This window comes from Scyliorhinus canicula, chromosome 28 (assembly GCF_902713615.1).
Source record: "Scyliorhinus canicula chromosome 28, sScyCan1.1, whole genome shotgun sequence".
Lineage (NCBI taxonomy): Eukaryota > Metazoa > Chordata > Chondrichthyes > Carcharhiniformes > Scyliorhinidae > Scyliorhinus > Scyliorhinus canicula.
The window spans coordinates 15,995,012-16,022,598 of record NC_052173.1 but is presented as its reverse complement, the minus strand read 5'-3'; the positions used below and the strand labels follow the sequence as shown (position 1 = coordinate 16,022,598).

Genomic DNA, 27,587 nt, shown 5'->3' with positions numbered 1-27,587 from the left:
AAGCATGGCGTGGCCGCTCAGCCTCCGACCCGGAAGTGCGGAGACCCGTATCTGCAGCAAAGGCTGCCAGATTTACGCCGGATCCCTGCTCGCCCCCTACGTGGCGAGGAATTTGTGGTCCTTTCACGGCAGTTTTTCTTTTTTTTAAAAAATATTTTTATTCTCCATTTTCACATTTTCTTCAGAGTTTATACCCCACCAACAAACGGTAAAGGGTAACAAATACAATGTCACTCCCCTTATCAACAAAAACGATCCCATCCAGTAAACGGCCCACCTGACAACATAAGCATCAAATAAAACAAACTCTCCCAAGGTGGGAATAAAAGAAAAAAAAGGAAAAACAGTAAAAGGAATCGCCTATGGTCACCATTGACATATACTGTCACCGCCCCCCCCCCCCCAAATATTCAACGCCATCCAATCCCCGAAAGAGTACCGTGAATGACACCCATGAATTGTAGACACCCCCCCCCTCCCAGACTCCTCCCCTCCACTTCCTCTTGTAAACTCCACCCCCCCCCCATCTTTTCACCCCGGCTAGACCCCTCGGAACCTGTTCTGCCAGGCTCCAATAGCCGCAGCCCCTCCCCCCACCTCACTCCCGTTCACTGGCCAGCTTAAACCGGCCAGCGTGGAGGCCCCCCGCCCGGGTCTCCTTCCCCCTTGCCCAGTGCCAGGAAAACCAAGAAATCCCCTTCAGCACACAACCCAGCATACACACCCAAGCCCCAAAGAACCATCATTGCAAATGAAAGTCCCATCTCTTCCCTTACCCAAATATATACAGCGTCGACTCGTTTAGTACATACACCAACATGCAGTGAAAAAATAAAGTTACATGAGGCTACATCGGTACATAACCATTTCTCAATTCAGTCCTTCTGCCTTCGCAAACTCCTCCGGTGCTTCCGCCGTCCCAAAATAAAAGTTCTTTGCATGTCACCTTCAATTTAGCTGGGTATACAATGCCTCACTGCACCTTGCTGATGTACAGTGCCATCTTCACCCGGCTGAAGGCAGCCCGCCTCCTCACCAGCTCCACCGTAAAGTCCTGATATATGCGCATACCAGCTCCAGCCCACTGTACCACCCGCTTCTGCTTAGCCCAGCACAGGACCGTCTCCTTCACACTACCTACAGAAATGCACAGTTACTGCTCTTGGTGACTCACTCGCCTTTAGTACAGGCCTCCACGACCAATGAGCCCGATCCAGTTCATATCGGGAGGGATCGCCCCCCCTCCCCCAATAACTTCGCCAACATCGTGGCAAAATACTCAGTCAGCCTCGGGCCTTCCACTCCTTCGGGCAGACCCACAATCCTCAGATTCTGTCGCCTGGATCTGTTTTCCAGGTCTTCCATTTTGGCTCGTAGACCCTTGTTGGTCTCTATCACCCTCCGCAGCTCCTTCCCCATCGAGGTGAGTTGATCACCGTGCTGCGATAATACCTCTTCCACTTCCTTCAGTGTCTCCCCTTGCTCCCACACCTCCACCACTACGCTCAATATCGCCGCCCTCACCGGGGCAATCGCCTCCTCCACCAGCACTTTCAATACCGCCCCCATCTCCTCCTTCATCGCTTCCATGTGCTTTGCAAACTTTTTTTCATGTTCCACGGCCATTACCTTGGTCATTTCTTCTGCCGTGAGCAATGCGCCCTCCCCTGGTACCCCAGCCTCCGCTTTCCTTGCGGTCCCCACGCTGACCTTTCCACTCCCCGGCGGACTTTCATTCATCACTTTTTTCACGGCCGGTTTTTTCCCCAACTTGGACATTTCACCGCACTGTGCCTTCTTACTGCTTTTGCAGCCTCCCATGCTCCTGGGACCGGGCGTTAAGATCCCGAAAATTCCATTCCCAAACGGGAGCCCTCCAGTGTGCGGCTGCCTCCTGCCCGCCGTCACCGGAAGTCCGCCCACGCCAGTTTTTCTTAAGGCACATTTTGGGAGCAGCCACAGAGAGAGAGGGAACAGACAATTTTGGTGAGCTTTACCTACCAATTTTATGATCAAAACCAGGTTTTCGCCATAGGGCTACGATTCATCTCAACTGGCGTGAAGCCAGAATTTTGCGACTGCAAGAAGTAAACTCCGAATCTATTGTCAGAAACGTTCAACCTCCAATCCCTCAGTGAGCCAACAGGAAATGCAACATTTCAAGGTTGAATTTCACGAGAATCAAAGGCGACTGTGAAATTCTGGGCTTTTAAAATCGAAGTGCACGCCACCTCTTTGGACATCACCTTTTCTCGTGCGTGCCTGTTTGCGAGTGAGTGCTGCTGTGAATGCATGTTGAGAAATAAACATTTATCCTCCATTTTGTTTGAAACTTACAAGAAAACCTGCCTTTTGTCTGTTTTCGAGAGTTACAACACTCGAGGAGCTTAGACACTCTTCTTCTTTCGGCCACACCTGTCTCCAGTTGGTTGAGAGGTGGAAAAAGGAGGGGAAATCCTGCCATCTCTTGGAAACAGTGCACATGCCCAACGTGTGGTTGTTGTGCACATCTACATGCGTGTTGACATACGTGCTGAAGCGTGCACCTGCATGGCATTTAGGTGTGTGTCGACACGCATGTAGATATGAAATTAAATGAAAAATGAAATGAAAATCGCTTATTGTCACAAGTAGGCTTCAATGGAGTTACTGTGAAAAGCCCCTAGTCGCCGCATTCCGGTGCCTGTTCGGGGAGGCTGGTACGGGAATTGAACCGTGCTGCTGGCCTGCCTTGGTCTGCTTTCAAAGCCAGCGATTTAGTCCTGTGCTAAACCAGCTCCTGCTCGTCCAGGTGCCCGTTGATGCGTGCCGTTGTGAGTGCTTGCGTGTCTGCTAACCAGACTGTTGAATCTTACTCTCCAGATGCCTGGGGTGAGGCATGAGTGGCACCCAAGGATCCACCTCGAGCCAAATTCAGCCCGGTCGTGATTAGGAAGAGGGATAACTGGAGGGAGAGGGGTGGGGGTGAAGGGCACAGCAGGAGCTGAAGGGTGGAAGTCAGAAAGAGCAGTTTACCCTCGTCCTGCATTTTGAGCTGAAGGAGGAATCAAGTCTGGATTTCAGCAACAGCTGCTGGCCAAACGTGAAGAGTGCAAAGAGAAACTGACAGCTGGGAAATGAATTAGAGGGAGTTTGAGGCCGTGTTTCCTGGTAACGTGAAGTTATTCTGCTTTTCACTGGGTCATGGTAAAACGCAGTCCCCACCAACCTTAGCTCGAAGTTTTCTTTGTCATGCCAAGCCCTACGTACTTGAATGCGTGGTACCTTCATGCTTATTTGCCTTGCACACGCACAACTTCACGAAAACACTGCCCCTCCCAGCTTTTAATCTCCAAATTGTGTGGGGCCAGAGGCGCACGGGGAACGTAACGTGAAACAAGTTACTTTCCTTCAAAAGAATGTGTTTCAATAAAGAGAGAGAGGGGGGGGCAGTTAAAATATCAGTGAGGGTTTCCAAGAGGAGACAAGAGGCCATTTGGCCCATCTTGCCTGTAAGCTCTTTGGTAGCAAGTCAGCCAGCGTCCTCCATCCTCGTCATTGCTCTTCTTTGAAGAAGACGCTGTAGCTGGCAACTTTGACACAAATGCAAATGGCTCAGGGCTATCCGTTTCCTTTGGTGCTGCAAGTGTTTTCAAAGTGGCCATTTTGAAGAGGTTTTAACTGGGAGTGAAGGGCATGTTTTAAATCAGCAATCGTGCACGCTTCCAACCTGCTGAGCGCCAACATGGAACAGCCGACTGTACGTCAAGAGGTTGTACATGGTACAGGTGAACCATCCAACACTGGCCTCGGGATTTTCAAACTCGCCGGTACTTTGACATGGACTGACATTGGTTCATCTCCCCTTTCTCTGCCCTTGGCGAGTGTGAGGGCATCGGCACTGACCTCTGACCTTTCCTCTCTTCACGTCGACGTTCGCCTTCTGTTTCAACTGGGGCGGGGGAGAAATCAGCTCCTGATCACTGACCCTTACTGGAAAAGTGTGGAGGCCAGGCCAGGTCAGGGTTACAAACGTTCCTCAAGTCGAACAGCCAAAAGCAGTAAAGGATGGGCAACACTGAGTCATGTTTTAAAAAAAAACAGGCTGTACTTCCCCCCCCCCCCTCAGAATATGCATGACTGCCAAGGTCTTATAAGTTTTAAATCATAACATTCACTTCTGGTTGAAAAAAAAAATGAATTAAACGCAGTATTACCAAGTAATACGTTGCTTGGAATTTTTTTAAAATGTGAGGTAATATGCCCTTACAAGAGACTGAACTCCTGACAAATTAAAGTCCAGAGCCTAAAAGCAAAATCGTGTGTGTGGGAGGGGCAGGGGTTAGAGGTCAAATCTAGCAAGACACCCAAGGCAACGATTCGTGGGACATGTGGTAGGTTATTGGCTCCTTAGGCACGATGAAAGGTGGCCCTCGGGGCAGTGAGTTCAAAGCGCCGCAGTTTTATTTGGGTTGCCCATCGCGGAGGCTGTGGCTTATAAAATGGCCCCTTCGGTCACCCTTGGGAGGGCTGAAGGTGGATCCACTCGCCGCTCCCCCCACTTCTCCGACAAACCCCCTCCTTTGGCTCGCCAACCTCAACAGGAAATGCTGCTGGAAGAACACCGAGTTCTGTGTGTATAAATACTCGCACAGATGCCATTACATGTTTGAGACTACTTCATTGCATGCTTTCTCTCTCTCTCTTCTCTCTCTCTCTCTCTGGTTGCCTCTGCAGCAGAGTTGTCTGCTGGAACCTCTCGTGTGTTCCATGGACCAGCCAGAATCTCAGGAATGTGAAAGCCGGAGTGTGTGTTTGAACAAAATGATATGCCTCTGGAAAGAGCTTCGACTTAAACCTGGTGTTTGGCCGAGGGCAGCTCCACTACTTTCTGTGGGGTGGGTGGGGGGGGGGCGCGAGAAAACGTCGACGCAGTTTCGAAATAAAGAAAAGGACCCTTCTTTAAAAATCTGCAATTAAAACTTTTTCCCGCAGACAAAGGCTCTAATTGTGGCACTCTTTGCTTTGTCGGCTATTTGCCAGCTCCCCTGCTCTACATTCATGGAACTGCAGTTCATTCACATCGCCACCGCCCCCCCCACCCCCGGGGTAATGACCAGAAAATCTTCAGCCTTCTTGCTCAGAATTAGCAGCAAGGAAGTAAAGATTACCAACCCTGCCTGGCTCCCACTGCCTGAGAGACACCATTTCAGCTTCAAACCGTGCGGTGAATACATGACCCTCAACAGAGGTACAAACCCGTTTCGTTATCGCCAACCTGAGCTCGTCTGAAGCTCTGCTGGCCACGTCCTAACCCACCATCACCCCTATGCTTGCTGGACCAACGTCGATTCCTGACCTGGGAACACCTCCAATTAAAAAATCTCATTGGAGTTTCCCCTTCGCGACCTCTGTAACCTCTCCAGCCCCACGGCGCTCTGAGAACTCTGCGCTACTCTAATTTTGGTCTCCTGTGCTCGCCGGGTCCCATCTCTTCACCATTGGCTGCCTCGCTCAGGAATGGTCTTCCTTTCCGTAAGGGAATCAAGGGTTATGGGGATAAGGCGGGAGGGGAGGTTGAACACTTCAGATCAGTCATGATCACATGGAATTGCGGAGCTAAATCTACGGGCCGAATGGCCTACTTCTCCTCAGTCTCCCGCTTCCTTTCAGGCCTACCTCTTTGTCCAAGCCTTTGGTCACCTGTCCTGATATCTCCTCATGTGGCTTGGTGCAAAATATTGGTTGTGATAAAGCTCCCTCAGGACATATCTATTTCAAAGGTGCTAGATCAATGCAGGTTGCTGCTGTGAACATCGCCACCAAAGTGGTTGAATTTCGAAAACATTTTTGCATTGCTGGTTTCACTGAGCAACGTCAACAACCCATTTGCAAAGCTCATCGAACGGTAGCGTCACAGAACTGCCCGCGGTGTAACTACAGTTACCAGAGCAAGTTGCTCCTCCATTGTCAAAGAAAGCACAAAGATCTCTCTCCGCCCTTATACACTTTGCCAAATCAGACCCGTTATTGGGTGACTGGTTAAAACCTCGCATTAAAAACAAATCGCTGTGGCGTTCTCACACTATTGCTCCAACACCATTCCTGCACAACACTTAACCCCCGGCTGACAGAAGGAAAGCTAGAGCCACTGAAGATAGCTCCACAGTTGAGAAGACCCCTCCAACCTTCCTCGCTTTTCTCCGTGCCACTTCCTGCCAGCGCGGATTTAAATCAGGGAATGCCACCTTTGGGAATGACAATGTGAATGGAAGGACGGGATTGGCGGGTGGGGGGGGTCATTGATATGTCATATCCCCTAGCCCTGCCTTCTAAGTCCTTTCATGTCAGATAGTGTGGAAGTAGAGTCTCCTACCTTTGCACTTGTTCGTTGTCTTGTCCAGAATGGCCTTTGTGGAAACTATTTTACCATACCTGTTTCGAAGAAAAGAGAGATTTAGAAACAAAATGGCGGACACAGGTGTTTTTGGATCAATGTCAGGGCCACTAGAGCAGATAATCTAGGCGGACACCCCAATGGGGTCCTGGTGGAGCGCTGCGCAATCAGAGGTACCATCTTTCAGGTGGGCTGTTAAACTGGAGTGCAATCTACTGATCTTGGTTGGGTGTAAAAAAATCCCCCCCCCCCCCGGCCCCCGTTCGAGGGAGAGCAGGGAGAGTTTTCCGCAGGGCGCTGGACAATACTTACCCCTCAGCCAACATGACAAAAAAGCAGATTATTTGGGTCATTACCATAGTGCTGTTTGTGGGAGCTCCGTCCACCAGTTGGTTGTCGGCTCTCTGAGACTACAACAGTGAGTATACATCAAAAAGTACGGCAATGGCTGCAAAGAGCTTTGGGATTTCCTGAGGCAGCGAAAGGTGCGACATAAACGCTCCTGTTTTCTGTCAGGCGAACGCCAGTTCTAGCCCTATTTCTCCTCCTTACCTCTGATGGGCTGATTCGACCACATGCTTATCTTTCAGCTCTGATTTCCCATAATCCTCCTGGCCCCGTCCTGAATTTCTTTCTGCTTAAAAGACTCCCAGATGCGTACACGGGCCCACCCTCTCCGTGCCTGTGGGCTGCCTCTCTCAACTCAACAGGTGGCCATGGCCACCACACAGCCGCCCCACCCCCCTCCCCTGACCCCTGACTGGTCCCCACCTAAAGGTCAGGGCCTCTTTCGAGTGCGAAAACAACCAAGTGCTGGATTAGACCACCCACGTTTTCGACACATCCTGAACGGCAGCTTTATCCCACTGAGCACATCTTCCTGTTCATGCACATTACTACAGTTTTAAAAAGGCAAGTGGCACGATTGCTCAATCTGCAGCCATTGACACAAGACTGGCCTTTAACTGATTAAAGTGCTTTTTACCCAATTTCCTGACATCAAAGATACCAAAATCCCAATTAGTGCTTTAAAAGCAATCAATAGTCGATTCCCAAATCAGTCACGCCGACACTTGCTATTTAAATGATTTATTCCATAAGGAACGTGTGGGGAAATGTTGAAACGGGGCACCCTAGGGAACCTGGCCCTATTGGAACATAGAATCCCTACATTGCAGAAGGAGGCCATTCAGCCCATCAAGTTTGCACCAACCCTCTGTAAGTGCACCCTACCTTGGCCCTATTCCTATAACCCTACTTAACATTTCGGACACTAAGGGACAATTTAGCATGGCCAATCCACCTAACCTGCACATCTTTGGGCCGTGTGAGGAAACCGGAGCACCCGGAGGAAACCCACGCAGACACGGGGAGAACTTGTAAACTCTACACAGACAGTGACCCAAACCGGGAATCGAACCCGGGACCCTGGCACTGTGAGGCAGCAAAGATTCCAACGCCACTATTGCAAGGGGATTCTCCAATTATTTGTCGCTTCACCAACATTATTAAACCAGACTATCTGACCATTATCACATTACTGCCGGAGGGAGATTCCTGTGCTCAAAGTGAGTGCTGCCAATCAGACATTACAACAGCACCTACACTTCAAAAGTATTTGGTGAAGCACTGTTGAATATCCTGCAATTGTGAAAGACACAGGGCGGGATTCTCCGTTGCCCGAAGCTGAAATCGTATCCGGCGATCGGGCGGAGAATCCCCGTCTGCGACCGAATCAGGGTTGGCACCGTTTTCCGGGTGCTCTGCCCCCTCTAAATCGGCATCATTGGGGTGGGCACCGCACGCCGTTGTGACGGCGTTAGCACATTGCTTTGAGGCCCTCCCCGATGCTCCGCCCCCCCCCGATGGGCTGAGTTCCCGAGCGTGGCGGCAGCGGACTGTGTCCAGTGCCGCTACAGTCGGGCGGGAGCTGGGGGCACTGGTGGGGGGGGGGTGGCCAGGAGGACACTATTTGTCTGGCCGGGTCCGCACGCGGCCGGTGCCCTGTTGTACGGCCATTTCTCCAGCAATTCTCCGGCCATTTATGTCGGGAACGTCAGGAGTTTTACCCGGTGCCACTGCTTGCCCTTGCCCCCCGCACTGGGCGGAACATCAATGCGGGGGCGGCGCCGACTTTTTCATTGTAAAACTAGACACTTCCTCCGGACACTCCCCCCCCCCCCCCCACACACACACACACACACACACACACAGACACACAATCACCACCCCACCTGCCCCACATGATGATCCCATCCCTTTCCCACAGGCAGCCTACTAGCTAGGCCCATTTTCACAAGCAGCTCTCAGAACAAGGAACAAAGAAAAGTACAGAACAGGAACAGGCCCTTCGGCCCTCCAAGCTTGTGCCAACCATGCTGCCCGCCTAAACTAAAACCGTCTACACTTCCGGGGTCCGTATCCCTCCATTCCCATCCTATTCATGTATTTGCATGTTCTCCCCGTGTCTGTGTGAATACTAAATCCACCTACTCATTCTCCAAAATCTCGCCACCTTTCTCCACGGTTCCCGTAACCCACTCGCACATTCACTGCCCCACCGCAATGCCCTCCCTGTACCTCCTCACCACAACACCTCAATCCTGCCCTCACCCCACCGCCACACCACACAACCTCTCCGAATCCCATCCATCTCCCATCCATCTGCCCATAACCCTGAACATTCGTACAAAACCCAGAACACAATGCATTCCACGGTGTTCAAGGCCATTCGCAACGCCTCAGATTCTGAAGCAGTCCATGCATCCATTGAACCATCGAATCCCTACAGTGCAGAAGGATGCCATTCGGCCCATCGAGTCTGCACTGACTGCCTGAAAGAGCACTATACCTAGACCCACTCTCCCGCCCTAACCCCGTAATCCCACCGAGCCTATACATCTTTGGACACTAAGGGGGCAATTGATCATGGCCAACCCACCTAACCTGCACATCTTTGGACTGTGGGAGGAAACCGGAGCACCCGGAGGAAACCCACGCAGACACGGGGAGAACGTGCAGACTCCACACAGTCATCCAAGGCTGGAATTGAACCAGGGTCCCTGGCGCAGTGAAGCAACTACAAGATGCACTGCAGCTTAGGCTCCTTTGACAGCACCTTCCAAACCCATGACCTCGACCATCTAGAAGGACAAGGGCAGCAGATACCTGGGAACCCCACCACTTGGAGGTTCCTCTCTAAGTCACTCACCACCCTGACTTGGAAATATATCGGCCGCTCCTTCACTGTCACTGGGGCAACATCCTGGAACTCCCTCCCTAACAGGGGAGGGGCTGGTTTAGCTCACAAGGCTAAATCGCTGGCTTTTAAAGCAGACCAAGCAGGCCAGCAGCACGGTTCGATTCCCGTACCAGCCTCCCCGGTCAGGCGCCGGAATGTGGCGACTAGGGGCTTTTCACAGTAACTTCATTGAAGCCTACTCGTGACAATAAGCGATTTTCATTTTCAACAGCACTGTGGGTGTACCTACACCACATGGACTGCAGCGGCTCAAGAAGGCAGCTCACCACCACCTTCTCAAGGGGCAATTAGGGATGGGCAATAAATGCTCTTTCAGCCAGCGACGCTTATATCCTCAGAATGAACGAAAAAACACGCCCTCACATTACAGAAAATACCCAAATTCCCTTGACCAACGCGGGAGATGTAAGAGTGGGAATGAGAAAGGCTGCCGTGCAGAAAGAAACACTTTCGTTTGCACCAGCAGACACGTGAAAACAGTCACACAGCAATGATGAACAAGGCATAACAGTCAGAAGCTGGGCTGACCCAGATATCGAACAATGGGGTATACGACGTGGATTTGTCAAAGTTGGATCGTTAGTGCAGGGAGCACAGTGAGCTGGGTTGAAAGGAAACCATCCGGGGCGGGCACAAGTTTGCATGAGGTAAAGATTCAGAAGGGGTTTGACAGGGTGGATACTGAGAGATTGTTTCCCCCTGGCTGGGGTTTGACAGGGTGGATACTGAGAGATTGTTTCCCCCTGGCTGGGGTTTGACAGGGTAGATACTGAGAGATTGTTTCTCCCTGGCTGGGGTTTGACAGGGTGGATACTGAGAGATTGTTTCCCCCTGGCTGGGGTTTGACAGGGTAGATACTGAGAGATTGTTTCCCCCTGGCTGGGGTTTGACAGGGTGGATACTGAGAGATTGTTTCCCCCCCTGGCTGGGGTTTGACATGTTGGATATTGAGAGATTGTTTCCCCCCCTGGCGGGGGTGTGACAGGGTGGATACTGAGAGATTGTTTCCCCCTGGCTGGGGTTTGACAGGGTGGATACTGAGAGATTGTTTCCCCCTGGCTGGGGTTTGACAGGGTGGATACTGAGAGATTGTTTCCCCCCCCCTGGCTGGGGTTTGACAGTGTGGATACTGAGAGATTGTTTCCCCCTGGCTGGGGTTTGACAGGGTGGATACTGAGAGATTGTTTCCCCCCCTGGCTGGGGTGTGACAGGGTGGATACTGAGAGATTGTTTCCCCCTGGCTGGGGTTTGACAGGGTGGATACTGAGAGATTGTTTCCCCCTGGCTGGGGTTTGACAGGGTGGATACTGAGAGATTGTTTCCCCCTGGCTGGGGTTTGACAGGGTGGATACTGAGAGATTGTTTCCCCCTGGCTGGGGTTTGACAGGGTGGATACTGAGAGATTGTTTCCCCCTGGCTGGGGTTTGACAGGGTGGATACTGAGAGATTGTTTCCCCCTGGCTGGGGTTTGACAGGGTGGATACTGAGAGATTGTTTCCCCCTGGCTGGGGTTTGACAGGGTGGATACTGAGAGATTGTTTCCCCCTGGCTGGGGTTTGACAGGGTGGATACTGAGAGATTCTTTCCCCCCTGGCTGGGGTTTGACAGGGTTGATACTGAGAGATTGTTTCCCCCTGGCTGGGGTGTGACAGGGTGGATACTGAGAGATTGTTTCCCCCTCTGTCTGGGGAATCTACAACACGGGGGGCACAGTCTCAGGATAAGGGGTCGGCCATCTTGGATTGGGTTGAGGAGAAATTTCTTCACTCAAAGAGTTGAGAATCTTTGGAATTCTCCACCCCAGAGGGTTGTGGATGCTTCATCGTTGAGTACATTGAAGGCCGGATTAGACAGATTTTTAATCTCTCGGGGAACCAAGGGATATGGGGAATGGTCGAGAAAGTGAACTTGAAGTCCAAAATCAGCCATGATCGTACTGAATGGCGGAGCAGGCCCGAGCAAGAGTACGATCCACGCCTGCTCCTTTTTCTCATGTTCTTATGCTTAAAGCAAACAATATGCTTCAAATGCTTTCCCCCTTCCTATGAGGGAAAAGGTTACCAGGGCTAAATGAATCAGGAGCCTCTATAAATAAGTCCCATCACGTGCAAAAATATTTCCTGCTCTCATCAGCTACAGCCTCGAGAGTGCGTATAAATTTCCTGAATGACTCATTCAAGCAAAGGCATCCGTGTGATCTCATGTTCTTTTTGAATGACTCAGTGTCCATTACAGTTTATTCCGGTGATTAATGGTGCCGGCGGCCAAGTTCGTGCAAGGAGCTACAGATCCGAACAGGAGGTGCAGTCCTGACCCCCCCACCCCACCTCGCATCGACTCTCTCATGCCAGCTGGAGATCCTGGAGCTGCCAGCTCAGCTTCGGGTCCAATCGCAAAGCTATCCTTCACCGACACACCTTTGGTGCCAGTCCTGCGGACTCCCGCGTGACCCAGCAGGGGTCGCCAGCGAGCGGGTTGGAGTGAGATTCCGAGCTGTTTTACTGACCACCATCCCCCTCTCCCATATAATCCCATCCCCTCCCACCCATCTTTAAAGATTCCAAAGAATTCCATCAAATTAGCAGCACAAAAACAAACCATTCGGCCCAACTGGTCCATGTTGGTGTTTATGCCTTCTCCCACCGTACTTCACCTCATCCTATCATTATATCCTTCTACCCTTGCGTACTTGTCTACGTTCCCCTCAGATACAATGCACCCAAAGCTTGATAAGCCGCTGTGCCCCTCTCATAGAACATACAGTACAGAAGGAGGCCATTCAGCCCATTGAGTCTGCACCAACCCACTTCAGCCCTCACTTCCACCCTATCCCCGTAACCCAATAACCCCTCCTAACCTTTTTGGACACTAAGGGCAATTTATCATGGCCAATCCACCTAACCTGCATGACTTTGGACTGTGGGAGGAAACCGGAGCACCCGGAGGAAACCCACGCAGACATGGGGAGAACGTACAGACTCTGCACAGACAGTGACCCAGCAGGGAATCGAACCTGGGAATCGAACAGTGCTATCCACTGTGCTACTGTGCCACCCAGCCTCCCTGCCAACCTCCACTGGCATCCAACTTGAAGCAGAAGCTGATGGCACCAGAGCCCGTCTTCACTCATTTTAGGGAAACAAAGGGAATTAGAGTTGGATTAGAAATAAGGTATAGTTGAAAGTGGGTTTAATTTAATGTGTCTGTGCCTAGAAAGGTAAAACCTAGTTAGTTTCATGCTGGACAATGGTGTTTGTATGTGTGGGGGTTGGTGAAGTTCCAACTGTGTTTCTATTGTGCTTAGAGAGGACTACGACGTGAAGAGTAAATGGAGGTAAGTCAGTGCTTAGCAACAGGAAGCTGTTCTTAACTTTAACTCGGGAGTGAACAGCTCTCAACTGTGCCAGGAGAGGTTGGTCAGGACAACTGAGTTACAAAGATGCAAACTTCCTAAAGTACAGTCCAGATAACCAGGGAACTGGAACAGAAAGAATGTTTGCGACACTAGATGTTAAGAGAACAGAGACCAAGGTGTTGTTCAGAAGAATTCAAGAAAGAGTAAACAAAGTGTTCAGAGTTAAAGAGGCAATTGCAGTAACTAGATTTAAAGTGGGACAGCAGACTTCAGAGGCAGATTAAATGTTTGGTGTCACTTTAATACTGTCTAGGAATTGTGAGTTAAAGCAATTGTGAACAGTTTGTACAGCCGTCAAAACAAGGAAATCCTAAAGGTGTTGGTGTGAAATCCTGGACTGGATTTACAGTTAAGGTGAAGTGGAAGCTCTGTTTAAAAGAGTCATTTGTAAAACCTGGGCTGGATTTTGGAATGCAAACCTCCAAGGGAAAGCATTATTCTTTGGAGATAAGATTTTGAAGTGTGTTTTGGTAGCGGAGTTTGGAAATTCTCATGTGAAAATCATCTGGTTAGCACTGCCTCACAGCACCAGTGACCTGGGTTCAATTCCGATCTCAGATGACTGTCTGTGCGGAGTTTGCACGTTCTCCCCGTGTCTGCGTGGGTTTCCTTTGGGTGCTCCGGTTTCTTCCCACAGTCCAAAGATATGCAGGTGAGGTGTATTGGCCACACTAAATTGCCCCTTTGTCCAGGTTTAGTGGGGTTACGAGGTTAGGGTGGGGACATGGGAATAGGTAGGGTGCTCTATCTGATGGTCGGTGCAGACTCAATGGGCTGAATGGCCTCCCTTGCACTGTAGGGCTTCTATGATATTCATCCTATGATAGTCTATAATTCTGAGGAGAAAACCACGTGAGGCACTAACTTGGGTTCGTAGCAGAGTGGGTGTATTTGACCACAGCCAATCTGTGTGCTTAAAAGAGACTTTGTGTTAATGGGACCATTGTAGTTTAAGATGTACTTTATAACCCGTGTTAACCTTAAAACCTGTGTGTATTTGTTAAGTTATGGGTGGCGGGGAGTAAAGGAGTATTGTATAACAATCTAACTTTTCATCTTTTCCTTGTACAGGAACCGGTGCATTCGTACCACCATCGCCTCATAAGGGCTCTGTGTGCCCTTTCCACCTCCAAGGGTCGAGCAAACGCACCTTCCCCCAGCAGCTTCTCGAATATACGTGCCACATATGCCCCTGCGTCCGATCCCTCGCTGCCCTCCGGATGGCCAACGATCCTCAGGTTCTGCCTGTGCGATCTGTTCTCCAAATCCTCCACCTTCTCTTGCAGCCTCTTCTGGTGGTCCCTCATCACCCCCATCTCCGCCGCCATCGCGACAAGCTGCTCATCGTGCTCGGCAACCTCTTCCACTTTCTGGATCGCCTGGCCCTGGGCTTCTAATCTTTGCTCCACGCGGTCAATCCCGGCCTTAATTGGATCCGGGTATTCCTTTCTTTGCTGAGCTCATCCAGCTGGATTTGCCAGAACCCATGGGACGCATCTAACTTTGCGAAAAACCGGGCGTGCGGCATCTCGCTTGTGAGTTCCTCCCGCTTCGGGATGGGGTAGTGTTCCTGCATTATATTCTGGTTGAGATCCTTGGGATCAATGCAGATGCGCAGCTCCCCCGAAGGCTATTTTACACATACCATCGAGCTGACCCAGTCAGTCGGTTCTGTAACTTTGGAAATGATGCCCTGGTCCTGAAGATCTGGGGTGGTGCGTGGACCAAGGCGGGCATCAGGCCGCAGCAGGATCTTGTACCAATATGGCAGAGTGCCCATTCCGTCAAACACATCCGGATACTGAGCGAGGATGTCATCAATGCCGGCTTGAAGATCCACAGTGGGGGAGGTTATTGTGTTACCCGCGGCACACGGTTTAGCTGCTTGCATGGCTGTGCGCCGAGCAGGGAGGCCTTGTCTGGCTTGACGATTTCAAACCGTAGCCTTGCGTGAATGCTCCTGTTGGAGACGAGCAGATGGCAGGATCCCGGTGCTGGGATGGCATTGCCGTTCTAGTCCAGGAGCTGGCAGGCTGCTGGAAGGAGCTTGGGTGGCTGCTTGATGCGGATGCAATCTGCCTGTGAAAGGAGATTGGCAGAAGCACCTGTGTCCAGCATGAACTGGATGGAGCATTGATTTACTTGCATCACTGCACGCCATTCGTCCGCAGAATCCACAGTGGGGATGGGCAGGCTCCGTGGTGATGTCGGTGAGGCATGTTCACGTGTGGTAGTGATGCCCACACGGTAGGGGGACTCCAGGCAATCGTCCTCTGGATCAGAATCCTGTAATCCGTGCTGCACATTCCGAACGCGCCTGCGTCGGAATTGGGAGCGCTGGCCCTTGACTGGTGGTGCAGACCTGCACAAGGCTGCATAGTGTCCAGGCTTCCCGCAGTTTAAACATCGCCTGCCTCTTGCAGGGCAATGTTTCTTTAAGTGGGCGGTGCCGCACTTCGGGCACGTCATGACGTCGTTACGCTCCGTGCGTCGTCGCACATGCGCAGTGCGGTTGGCAGACGTTCGCATCTGCGCAGTGTGGTGATCGGCCGCTTCATTAACCCATTCGCATCGCGCATGCGTGGGGCTCCGGGAAGGGCGCGCAAAATGGCCGCTTCCATCAAGGCTGAGGCGCTGCATCCGGGCGATGGCCTGCACACTCTGCCTCGTGGGAGGCAAGTTTCTCAGTTTCAGCCGATTTGTATTGGGAATACCGATTTTTGGCGTGCTCACGCATTGTACATGTTTCAATCGCGACTGGCACGGTCACATGCTTGATTTTTAAAAGCTGCTCTCTCAGAGGATCAGAGTGATCTCCAAACACGATTTGGTCTCTGATCATGGCGTCAGCAATATCACCAAAGTTGCAGGACAGCGCTAGCAGACAGAGGTTAGTTAAGAAGGAGTTGAGAGATTCATCTTTACCTTGAAGACGTTGTTTGAATATATAGCCCTCGAAGCTTTCATTGGTGTCCACTTCACAATGATTATCAAACTTGTCCAGGATGGTCTGAAACTTTGTGTTGTCCTGGCCTTCGGTGAAGTTAAACGAGTTGAAGAGTTGGATGGCTTGATCCCCCGCAGTTGAGAGGGAAGCGCGATCTTTCTTGTATCAGACGTACCCTCGAGGTCTGAGGCTTCGATGTACAGCACAAACCTTTGCTTGAATGACCGCCAGTTGGCACCGAGATTGCCGGAGGTCCACAGCTGTTGAGGAGCCTGAATCTTCTCCAGGGTGCCGGGATACATTTGCTGGTCGTCACGGAACAGATTGTGGTAAGCCACCGAGGGATAGCAGTCTTCTGGTACCATGTCGTGTTAAGCACACTGAGATAACACGGGCTGCAACTGGATGCAGCTTTAACTGAAAGATACTCCAGACCTTGAAGTTAGTTCAATCTGATTTATTGAACCTGTCACACAGTTAGCTCAGTTCTCTGTGAGGTCGACTCTCCACTAACCTAAGTGTGATGACTCTGTCTGACTGAACCAGACTAGCTCTTAGCCACGTGCTGGAGGTGTTATGTGATATATACACCCCGACTCACTCTGTAGATGTCTCCAGTGGAGCGAGGCGGAGTGTGATTGCCTCGTGCCTTTTATAGTGGGAAACCACCCCCAAGTGTTCTGCCTGCTGATTGGTTATGTCCTGTTCTCTGTGTTCATTGGCTGCCTGTCTGTATCTCATTATGTGCATGGCTGCATATCATGACAGCTGATCGTTGATCACTGGGCTGGCAGTTCCAGTCCCTGACCCTCTGTCATATTCTCCTGTGCTGCAGACTCCATTCCCCTCTTCGACCAACGTATTCTCCTTTTCAGACCATTTCTTGTCCACAAATCCACACACTCCCTTCTCCTCTACTTCACCAGTCTCCAGTTTTGTCAATCAAATGCACCGTAAATTGGGGAAAAGGGTCCCAAAAGTCCACCACGAGCGGGAGCTACCAAATAAGCAACCACTCACTCCATGGCCGACACCAGAAGTCTCCAACTTTCCATCTTTAATAAATGTTTTTTTATTGTTGTCAAAACTAACTAGCCCTACTCTGTCCTTCCATGTTTTATTTTAAAAAGTAAATGTTACTGTCTTTTGGGCCAGGGTTCCATTCTCAAATCTTCCCGTCCAGTTATAACACCAACTGGGACCATAACACTCAGTTGACCATAACACTCAACTTGGGATCACGTCTGAAGGGTTCACTTATAACATTATCAAAGAGTCTTTTTATTTCTGTAACTGCCACTGGGGATCTATTGCCATGGCAATGCCATTCCAAGATTGCCATCCGATGCCAATTCACCGTTGCACCAGCCTCTACCCGTGAGGGCCCCTACCATCGTTACCGGTTGGCCCTGTTCACAGCGATGCCACTCGCTTGGCTGAGATTGGGATGAGTAGATCAGCTGCCAGGCATGCTGGGAGGTCGAGGTGTTGAGAAGCTTCAATTATCAATATTTGGAGCACCGGGGAAGCTGAGTGGACACTGCCCTGAAAAGAATCTGCCACTGGCTCAATAATTGGCTGTGTGGGTATCGTGGGCACAGTCCCTTATTTTAACTGCCTCAGGTCACGTGTCATGTCATGGTGACCTCTTACTCTGAATCTGTTCCATTGAAACTCAATGCATGCTCAAAGGACAGCATCCCATTTATCGATGCGCCTATTTTCTAGGACAGCAGACGGTGGCTATAGTTCTGCTGCTGTCCTCCTCTATGCCCACCTCCTCTATGCCCACCCATTGTTTCCTATCCCACCACCATCGCTATTTGGTTGGCAGCATCACCCTTTCCCCATTTCATCTCTCCTGCCGTCCACCCCATCGCAGACCTTCCATTTTGGTTTCTACCTTCCTCCATCTTGGTTTTTTTCCTATTCCTGCCTCCTTAGTTGTGTGAAACCTGTTGCGTCTTGAAATTTGTCCAGTTCCGCTGAGAGGTCATCAATCTGAAACGTGATGTGTCTCTCTCCACAGATGCTGCCAGACTTACTGAGTGGAATTCTTTACCGCAGAGAGCTGTAGAGGCTGGGTCGTTAAGTGCGTTCAAGGCCGAGAGACAGATTTTTAATCAGTCACGGAATCGAGGGTTAAGGTGGGAAAGTGGAGTTTGAGGATCATCACATCAGATCGGTCATGGTCTCATTGTCTGGCGGTGCAGACTCAATGGGCTGAATGGCCCACTTCTGCTCCCACGTCTTATCCTCTAACTCTGATCCAAATCTTCCAGAAGTTCCTGGACACCGGAGAGATGCCTGAGGAAAGGCAGATATTCCTCCTAGTTTTTAAAATGGTAACACATATAACCCAGGAAACTACAGACCAGTGCATCTCGACATCCATGGTGGATCAGGTTACGGAAACGCTTATTAAAGATAAAACCATGGAGCGTTTGGATAGAAATAGAATCAGAAAAAAAGATAGACAAGATGGAGTCATGAAGAGGCGGTCTTGACATTTAATTTTTTTTTAAATTCCAATTAAGGGGCAATTTAGCATGGCCAATCCACCTACCACATCTTTGGGTTGTGGGGGTGAAACCCACGCAAACACGGGGAGAATGTGCAAACTCCACACGGACAGTGACCCAGAGCCGGGATCGAACCTGGGACCTCAGCGCCGTGAGGCAGCAGTGCTAATCACTGGGCCACTGTGCTGCCCTAAACCAGAAGCATTTGATATTTCTGCCCTTTTCTTTGAGGATGTGACAAAGGAGCTGGATAGGGATATGGCAGTGGACGTGGTGTACTTGGGTTGCAATACAGCCTTTGACACAAATTCTTTCAAGAGGTTGGCACTGAAAATAAAAAAGGAGCGGGCATCGGTGGAAATATTTTACAATCGGTACGTAACTGGTTGACTGATAGAGGTGAGAGGGGTGCTGGTCCATGGATTTCCGTTAACCTTGGGGGAACGGTCAGAGTGGAGTGCGACCAGGGTCTGTTTTGGGATGTCTGGGCGGGATTCTCTCAGCCCAGGGCCGGGCCGGAGAATCTCCGTGACCGGCGTGAATCGCAACATGCTGCCCCGCGATTCTCCGCCATTGGCGCTGGCGCCAATCGGGGGCCACTCTACGCGGCCAGCTCGCCGATTCCCGCCGGCACCGTCCACACCTGCTCTCAGCCGGCGGGAACGTGACGTGGAAGGGTCGGGGGGCGGCCTGGAGGAGGGTTGCTCCGATGTGGCCTGGCCCGCGATCGGGGCCCACCGATTAGCGGGCCGGCCTCTCTGGCTGGGGGCCTCCTTTGTTCTGCACCGGCCCCTGCAGCCCTGCGCCATGTTGCGTCGGGGCCGGCGTGTTGAAGGAGGCCACTGCGCATGCGCACATTGGCGCCGGTGCAACTGCGCATGTGCTTATCCCCCTGCGCCCAGTTGACGCCAGGATCAGCAGGTGGAGCGGCGTGAACTGCTCCAGTGCCGTGCTGGCCCCCTGTAGGGACCAGAATTGCTGATTCTGAGGCCGTGTTGACGCCGTCGGGAAACACAACGGCGTTTCCGACAGCGTCAACACTTAGCCTCAGGACCACAGAATCCCGACCCTGATACCTTCCCAAAAGGATCTGGAGCACAATGGATATACAGCTAATGAAGGTGGTGGATGCTCCAGAACTGGGCCGGACAAGCTGGAGGAGGGTTTGAAAACACTCGGGAATTGGTGGTCAGATGATGCAGAAAAATGCAAACTTCGGGGACAGAAAGCTCCGGAAGGGTCGATTCGCTGAACGGAAATCAAATAAAAGTGCTTGTAAAATGAGAGCAGAAAATCATGCCCTTGGCGTGGGCATTGAACCCAGAATCTAGTGACTGAGAAGTGAGGGTGCTACCAACTGAGGCATGGCTGGCACACAGTCTAAACGAGACTATGGGCAGCTGTTCTGCATGGCCCTTGTGCATTCTCAATGAACTACACGTTTCATGCTGGAAGATTTTTTGATTGTGCACTCCCCCCCCCCCCCCCCCCCCCCCCCCCCCCCCACCAACATTTCTTTTGGTGACAAAGAGCTCTGTTTCTCATTTCTTGGGTTTGAGACCCGCTCTAAATATTTCAGCACGTAATTCAAGCCAAACTCTCCCAGTGTTCGCGCTGAGGGAGCCTTCTGACTGGAGATGCCTTTTTTTGGATGTCGAGTTTAACTGCTACTTTTTTTTTATTCAGATGGCATTCAAGACCCCATGTGGAGGATGCTCAGGGGATGCCCTGGAGGTCTTGGCCAACATTCATTCCCAGACAAACGAGACGCCCCCCCCCCCCCCCCCCCCCCACCCACCACTCACAATCAGAAAAACGGCCCCAGAATAACTGGTCATTGCTGTTTGAAGGATCTCAAAATGGCCGCTGCATTTCCCAATGTTCCAGCCGTGTGGGCTTTTCAAAGCAGCTCGTTGCCTGTGAAGTGCTTTCTGATGTTGGAGAGATTTGATAAGGCACTTTGTAAATGCATGCCTTTTTCCTTTTGTCTTGCCTGATGTAGCTTGAATTAATTATTCCAAGGCACCAGCACTGCGTGAGAAAACTGTGGGACTCTCGTCATATGGATCAAGCTGTATCGCAGCATCTCGTATTCTTAACTATTTGCTTCCCGGGGCCTCAGCAATGTGGCGTTCCTGAGGGAGGTGCAACCACTGAGATGTCCCCGCCCCCCCACAACCATCCTCTAATTTATTTCACATGGATTAGGATCCCCCCCTCAGTCCTAAAATGCTAATAATAATAATCTTTATTAGTGTCACAAGTTGGCTGACATTAACACTGCAATGCAGTTACTGTGAAAATCCCCTAGTCGCCACATTCCGGCGCCTGTTCGGGTCACAGAGGGAGAATTCAGAATGTCCAATTCACCTAACAGCACGTCTTCCGGGACTTGTGGGAGGAAACCGGAGCACCCGGAGGAAACCCACGCAGACACGAGGAGAACGTGCAGACTCCACACAGACAGTGACCCAAGCCGGGAATCGAACCGGGGTCCCTGGAGCTGTGAGGCAACAGTGTTACCCACTGTGCTACCATGACCTGTTTTTAAAAAAGAATGTTCCGGTGGAGGCTGTAGCCACCACAGGAAAAGCCCCTTCATTGTCCATCCCAAGAAGTCCTGAGATGTTGGCGATGGTGGGCCTTCCTCTACCACAGCTAAATCGCGATATTATCGCAGGAATGATGAAAGACACGGGGAGGTATGTATCTCTGCTTGGGAGGGGATATTCGGAGATTATGGCTTTTCCCACAGCAGGCCTACCCAATGCCCCCCCCCCCCAAAAAGAAACAAGACCAACCAATGGACTCCCTGCACCACCCCGCCCCCCCTCCCCTTACCCATTCTCCCCCCCCCCCCCCCCCACCCCCTCCGACCATTCCAGCTGAGTTTGGCACACGTCAAGGGGGCTGGAAATGGTGCAGGTGACATTCTCACCAACGTCGAGAGGGTAACGACTAAACTCACTCCTGGGACATGATGTGCAAAGCACAGAGCGCAGCCGACAAACCGGAATCAGTTGGCAATCAAAGCCCCATTCCAGAGAACAGGTAAACAACTCACTGGCAGACATGAACCACCTGGTCAAACCCCCCCCCCCCCCCCCCCCCCCCCCCCCCTCCGCAGCCCCCATTGGTGAGACCACACCAAGAGTACCGTGCACAATTTTGGTCTACTTATCGGAGGAAGGATGCTCTTGCTACAGAGGGAGTGCAGCGAAGGTTCACCAGACTGATTCCTGGGATGGCAGGATTGCTGTACGAGGCGAGATTGGGTCGACTGGGCCTGTCTTCACTGGAATTTAGAGGAATGAGAGGGGATCTAATTGAAATGTATAAGATTCTGACAGGGCAGGAGAGACGGGACACAGGGATGTTGTTCCTCTGGCTGGGGGGTGTCTAGAACAAGAGGAAACAGTCTCAGGATACAGGGTGGGCCATTTAGGGCGGGGATGAAGAGAAATATCTTCACTCAGAGGGTGGTGAACCTGAGGAATTCTCTACCACAGAAGCTGTGGAAGACAAGTCACTCAATATATTAAAAGAGGAAATCGATAGATTTCTAGACTCTAAAGGTGTCAAGGGGTATGGTGAGAGCGTGGGAGTACGGTGTTGAGATAAAGGATCAGCCATAATCATATTCAACAGTGGAGCAGGCTCAAATGGCCTCCCCCTGTCCCTATTTTCCATTTTCTACAAACTGAGCTACGCTTGGCAATCCTATTGTCAGCAACAAAGAAAAAAAACATGTTCAAGACAATTAGTCAGAATGGCACCAAGGAGGCCATTCAGTCCATCGAGTCTCTGGCCATTCAGTCCATCGAGTCTCTGGCCATTCAGTCCATCGAGTCTCTGGCCATTCAGTCCATCGAGTCTCTGTCGGCACTCTAGACCAATCCCTCAGTCCCATTGCTCCACTCTATCCCTGTTGGCACTGTACTTATTTCCCTCGAACACCCGTCCAATATCCTTTTAAAATCATTCGTCTCTGCTTCCACCCCACCCCCTCGTAGGCAGCGAGTTCCAGGTCATCCCCACTCACTGTGTGAAAACGTTCCTCACCCCATTCCCACCCCGGTATAATGCCGATGATGCTATAAACTATAATGCCTCACAGCTGATAAAGTACATAACTTAATCAAAGATATCCAGACCGATTGAAGGAGTAATTAGACGCTATCGAGCAAAGGAGGGGGGCTCTTATTCAGGAGCAGTGAGAATGAACAGGAGGAAAGGTCTTTACTCTCCCTACCTATCTGGTAAAATGATGAAATGAAAATTGAAATAATAATCGCTTATTGTCACGAGTAGGCTTCAATTAAGTTACTGTGAAAAGCCCCTAGTCGCCACATTCCGGCGCCTGTTCGGGGAGGCTGGTACGGGAATCAAACCGTGCTGTTGGCCTGCCTTGGTCTGCTTTAAAAGCCAGTGATTTAGCCCAGTGAGCTAAACCAGCCCCTGGTGATGTTCATCGACATAGAATTTACAGTGCAAAAAGAGGCCATTTGGCCCATCGAGTCTATACTGGCCCTTGGAAAGAGCACCCTACCCAAGCCCACACGTCCACCCTATCCCCGTAACCCAGTAACCCCACCCAACCTTTTTGGACACTAAGGGGCAGTTCAGCATGGCCAATCCACCTAACCTGCACATCTTTGGACTGTGGGAGGAAACCGGAGCACCCGGCGGAAACCCACGCAGACACGGGGAGAACGTGCAGACTCCGCACAGACAGTGACCCAGTGGGGAATCAAACCTGAGACCCTGGAGCTGTGAAGCAACAGTGCCAACCACTGTGCTACCATGCCGTGTTATTCGATGGGGAAATGTGAAGTAACATGGGCGAATGTCACTCGGGAACTGTGGTTCTGGTATAATTTCAAGCCTGTTTGCGTGCCCACTCGTGACGCAGAACAACAAATTGAACTGAAGGGGAGAGGTGAAGAGATCAAGGTGCACTTGACCGAGTATCAAGGAGCCCTGGCAAAACTGGACTCAATAGGAATCGGGGAAAACTCTCCGCTGGTTGGAGTCATACCCGGCACAAAGGAAGGTGGTTGTGGTGGTTGGAGGTCAATCATCTCAGCTCCAGGACGTCACTGCAGGGGTTCCTCAGGGTAGTGTCCTCGGCCCAACCATCTTCAGCTGCTTCATCAATGACCTTCCTTCCATCATAAGGTCGATGTGTGGATGTTTGCTGATGACTGCACCATGTTTAGCACCGCACTGGGGCAGCACGGTGGCACAGTGGTTAGCCCCGTTGCTTCACAGCACCAGGGACCCGGGTTTGAATCTGGGTCACTGTCTGTGTGGAGTTTGCACATCCTCCCCGTGTGTGCGTGGGTTTCCTCCGGGTGCTCCGGTTTCCTCCCACAGTCCAAAGATGTGCAGGTTAGGTGGATTGGCCAGGCTAAATTGCCCTTAGTGTCCAAAATTGCCCTTAGTGTTGGGCGGGGTTACTGGGTTATGGGGATAGGGTGGGGCTTGGGCCAGGTTGGGTGCTGTTATGGTGGGTCGGTGCAGACTTGATGGACCGAAAGGCCTCCTTCTGCACTGTAGGAATTCTATGATTCATTCACTACTCCTCCCATAATGAAGCAGTCCATGTCCAAATGTAACAAGACAATATCCAGGCCTGGGCTAACAAGTGGCAAGTAACATTCATGCCACAGAAGTGCCAGGCAATGACCATCTCCTACCAGAGAGGATCTAACCATCGCCCCTTGACATTCAATGGCATTACCATCGCTGAATCCCCGCTATCAACATCCTGGGGGTTACCATTGACTAGAAACTGATCTGGACCAGCCATATAAATACTGTGGCTACCAGAGCAGGTCAGAGGCTGGGAATCCTGCGGAGAGTAACTCACCTCCTGACTCCCCAAAGCCTGTCCACCATCTACAAGGCACAAGTCAGGAGTGTGATGGAATACCCTCCACTTGCCTGGATGAGTGCAGCTCCAACAACACTCAAGAAGCTCAACACCATCCAGGACAAAGCAGCCCCGCTTGATTGGCACCCCATCCACAAACATTCACTCCCTCCACCAGCGACGCACAGTGGCAGCCGTGTGTACAAGATTCACCTTTCAAACCTCTGGCCACTAACACCTCAAAAGGACAAGGGCAGCAGACACATGGGAACCCCACCACCTGGAGGTTCCCCTCCAAGTCACTCACCATCCTGACTTGGAAATATATCGGCCGTTCCTTCACTGTCACTGGGTCAAAATCCTGGAACTCGCTTATGGGCCTCACGGTAGCATGGTGGTTAGCATCAAGCTTCACAGCTCCAGGGTCCCAGGTTCGATTCCCGGCTGGGTCACTGTCTGTGTGGAGTCTGCACGTCCTCCCTGTGTGTGCGTGGGTTTCCTCCGGGTGCTCCGGTTTCCTCCCACAGTCCAAAGATGTGCGGGTTAGGTGGATTGGCCATGCTAAATTGCCCGTAGTGTAAGGTTAATGGGGGGGATTGTTGGGTATGTGGGTTTGAGTAGGGTGATCATTGTTCGGCACAACATCGAGGGCTGAAGGGCCTGTTCTGTGCTGTACTGTTCTATGCTCTATGTTCTATGCTCTATGCTCCCTAACAGCACTGTGGGTGTACCTACACCTCATGGACTGCAGCGGTCCAAGAAGGCAGCTCACCATCACTCCTGCCAACACAGTTAAACGGTGGCAATTTGCTGAGGTAAATGTGTGAACGGTTATGACTTGAATTTAATGAATTGGCCTGCAGAGGGATGTGAAATGCTTACATTCCTTCAGCGTTTGTGTTTAATAGCTTTCTGCTGTTCCAGGCCATTCCAAGAATTGAAAGCCTTTTCTCGATAGGGCTTCAAAATGATGCCTCAAGGCTTTGGTGCAGCCTATGGATTAGTGGGATGAATTCTCCGCCTGCCCAGCCATGGGCGTCTCGGCGGTACGCCATCGCTGGCAACGGGATTCTCCGTTCCCGCCGCTGGCCATTGGGATTTCCCATTGTAGGCATCCCTCACCAGCAGGATACCCGCGGTGCACTGCCGGCGGAGAATTCACCTCGGTATGTTCAGCTACGCGCGTCAGTGTTTCTCAAAGTGTCCCCTGTTAAGAATGCGCAGTGTGGGAAACGTGATTGTTTTCACTGACCTGCTGCCTGTACCGAGCACGTTTAGCCAGAGGTTTCCTGGAGCACGCAGCACCACGCTGCCTACCGGGACTCTGGTTCAATTCGGGGCCTCAGCGGGTAATACCCCGCCGACGCCACACTTTGTCCCGTTTCCTGCCATGTGGAGCTCCGCCCGCCAGAACCCCTCCTGTGGGACGCCCCAAAGCCCCAACGCACTTATAAAGGGGGCCCCCGGGACTCCGCACTCATACAAGGCATCTCATGGCAGAATCCCCGTCGTGGAAAAAGTGCCACCATGGCACTGCCAGCTGAGCAGTGCCCCTGCCAGCGCCAGTTGGGCACCTTGACAGCGCCAGGCTGTCACACAGGTGGGGCACCAACAGTGCCAGGGTGCCACCCTGCACAGCCAGCAAGCACCTGATACCCTGGGAGCACTTAATTCCACTCACCTGAGGTATCCAAGGCGAAGGGGAGAGATGCACGGTAGCACAGTGGTTAGCACTGTTGCTTCACAGCTCCAGGGTCCCAGGTTCGATTCCCCGCTTGGGTCACTGTCCGTGTGGAGCCTGCACGTTCTCCCCGTGTCTGCGTGGGTTTCCTCCGGGTGCTCCGGTTTCCTCCCACAAGTCCCGAAAGACGTGCTGTTAGGTGAATTGGACATTCTGAATTCTCCCTCTGTGACCCGAACAGGCGCCGGAATGTGGCGACTAGGGGATTTTCACAGTAACTTCATTGCAGTGTTAATGTAAGCCTACTTGTGACAATATAAAGATTATTATTACTAGCTGTCTCACTATAATATGCAAATTTGCAAAATACTGATCCCACCCACAATGGGCGGGATTCAGAGCGCGACGTCTCGCGGGATTGCGTTCGATCTCGGGAGGCGAGGCCAGCTGGGGAGATCCCGAAAGAGGGAACCCCCGGCACCTACCAGCCGCACCACGCTGCCGTTCGGGTGCAAAGCGGCCGGTAGATCGCGCCCAACATAAACACGTGAGGGAAAAGGGAGTGGAAGGTGATGTTGTTGGGGATGCGATGAAGAGGAAATCCGTGAGGAGCATAAACGCTGGCATGAAGCTGGTGGGCTGAATGGCCTGATTCCGTGCTGTGATGTGATTATCTGGTCACTTCTTGCCACTTGCGGGAGACTGCAGTGCGGAAATCGTCTGCTTGCCGGGCGGCAGTGGGAAAACACTTCCAAACACAATTTCCTGGCTGGGAGGTGCAATTCAGCGCTTTGGGATGTCTTGGGCGCTATACAAGTGTATACAGATGTGGCCGCAAACTTCAGAACCATGTACATCACTCAACACTGGAAAGCCTGAGGCCTTTGACTAGGCCCCACTCTCACAATCAGTGGCAGCAAAGCCTTGGGTCCCATTCATTGGAATTCCTTCTCTGGCTCCACATACTCTTCTTCTCCTTCACAAAACGCTTCTCAAGACCCACTCATTCTGCCTGCAGTGTTCAGTAACGCTAATCCACATCCTGCCACACCCCCCCCCCCCCCCCCCCTACCCTGACACCATAGCGCCTGGCCTCGCTGCAAAGCATCGTGGGACGTTTCTTCCTGTTCAGGGTCTACGTTAAATGTATACGCCTGTTGTGGTGATGGGCACTGTTTTCTGCCAGTTGGCACACTGTGCCACATCTATGCTGTTCTCCCACAGCAGAGGATGCCTACACACTCCGTCCAATCTGCTCCTTGGCTCATTCACGCCTGGGCAAAATCCGCCTATCCCTGTGCGAACAAATGTCCCTCAAATCATCAATAACACAAGGTCACTCATAATCCAATGGGCAATTGAGGAGAAACGTCTTTATCCGCGGGGAGTGGCGAGAATGCGGAACCGTTACCACAGGGAGAGGTTGAGGTGAGCAATGTTGATATATGTAAGCGGGAAGCTGGATAAACACACGTGGAAAAGAGGAACAGAAGGTTATGTTGATGCTGG

At 51.5% G+C, this 27,587-nt stretch overlaps 1 protein-coding gene across 8 annotated transcripts in view; it reads right to left on the bottom strand.

The window, feature by feature from the left end:
- LOC119958175 (RNA-binding motif, single-stranded-interacting protein 2-like) overlaps positions 1–27,587 on the bottom strand; it is a 244,387-nt gene that overhangs the window by 66,604 nt on the left and 150,196 nt on the right. For all 8 annotated transcript variants that reach the window (XM_038786518.1, XM_038786517.1, XM_038786513.1 and 5 more), the window contains exon 3: positions 6,356–6,414. In XM_038786518.1, the coding sequence (XP_038642446.1) occupies positions 6,356–6,414 (59 nt within the window). The remainder of the gene's footprint in view (positions 1–6,355; positions 6,415–27,587) is intronic.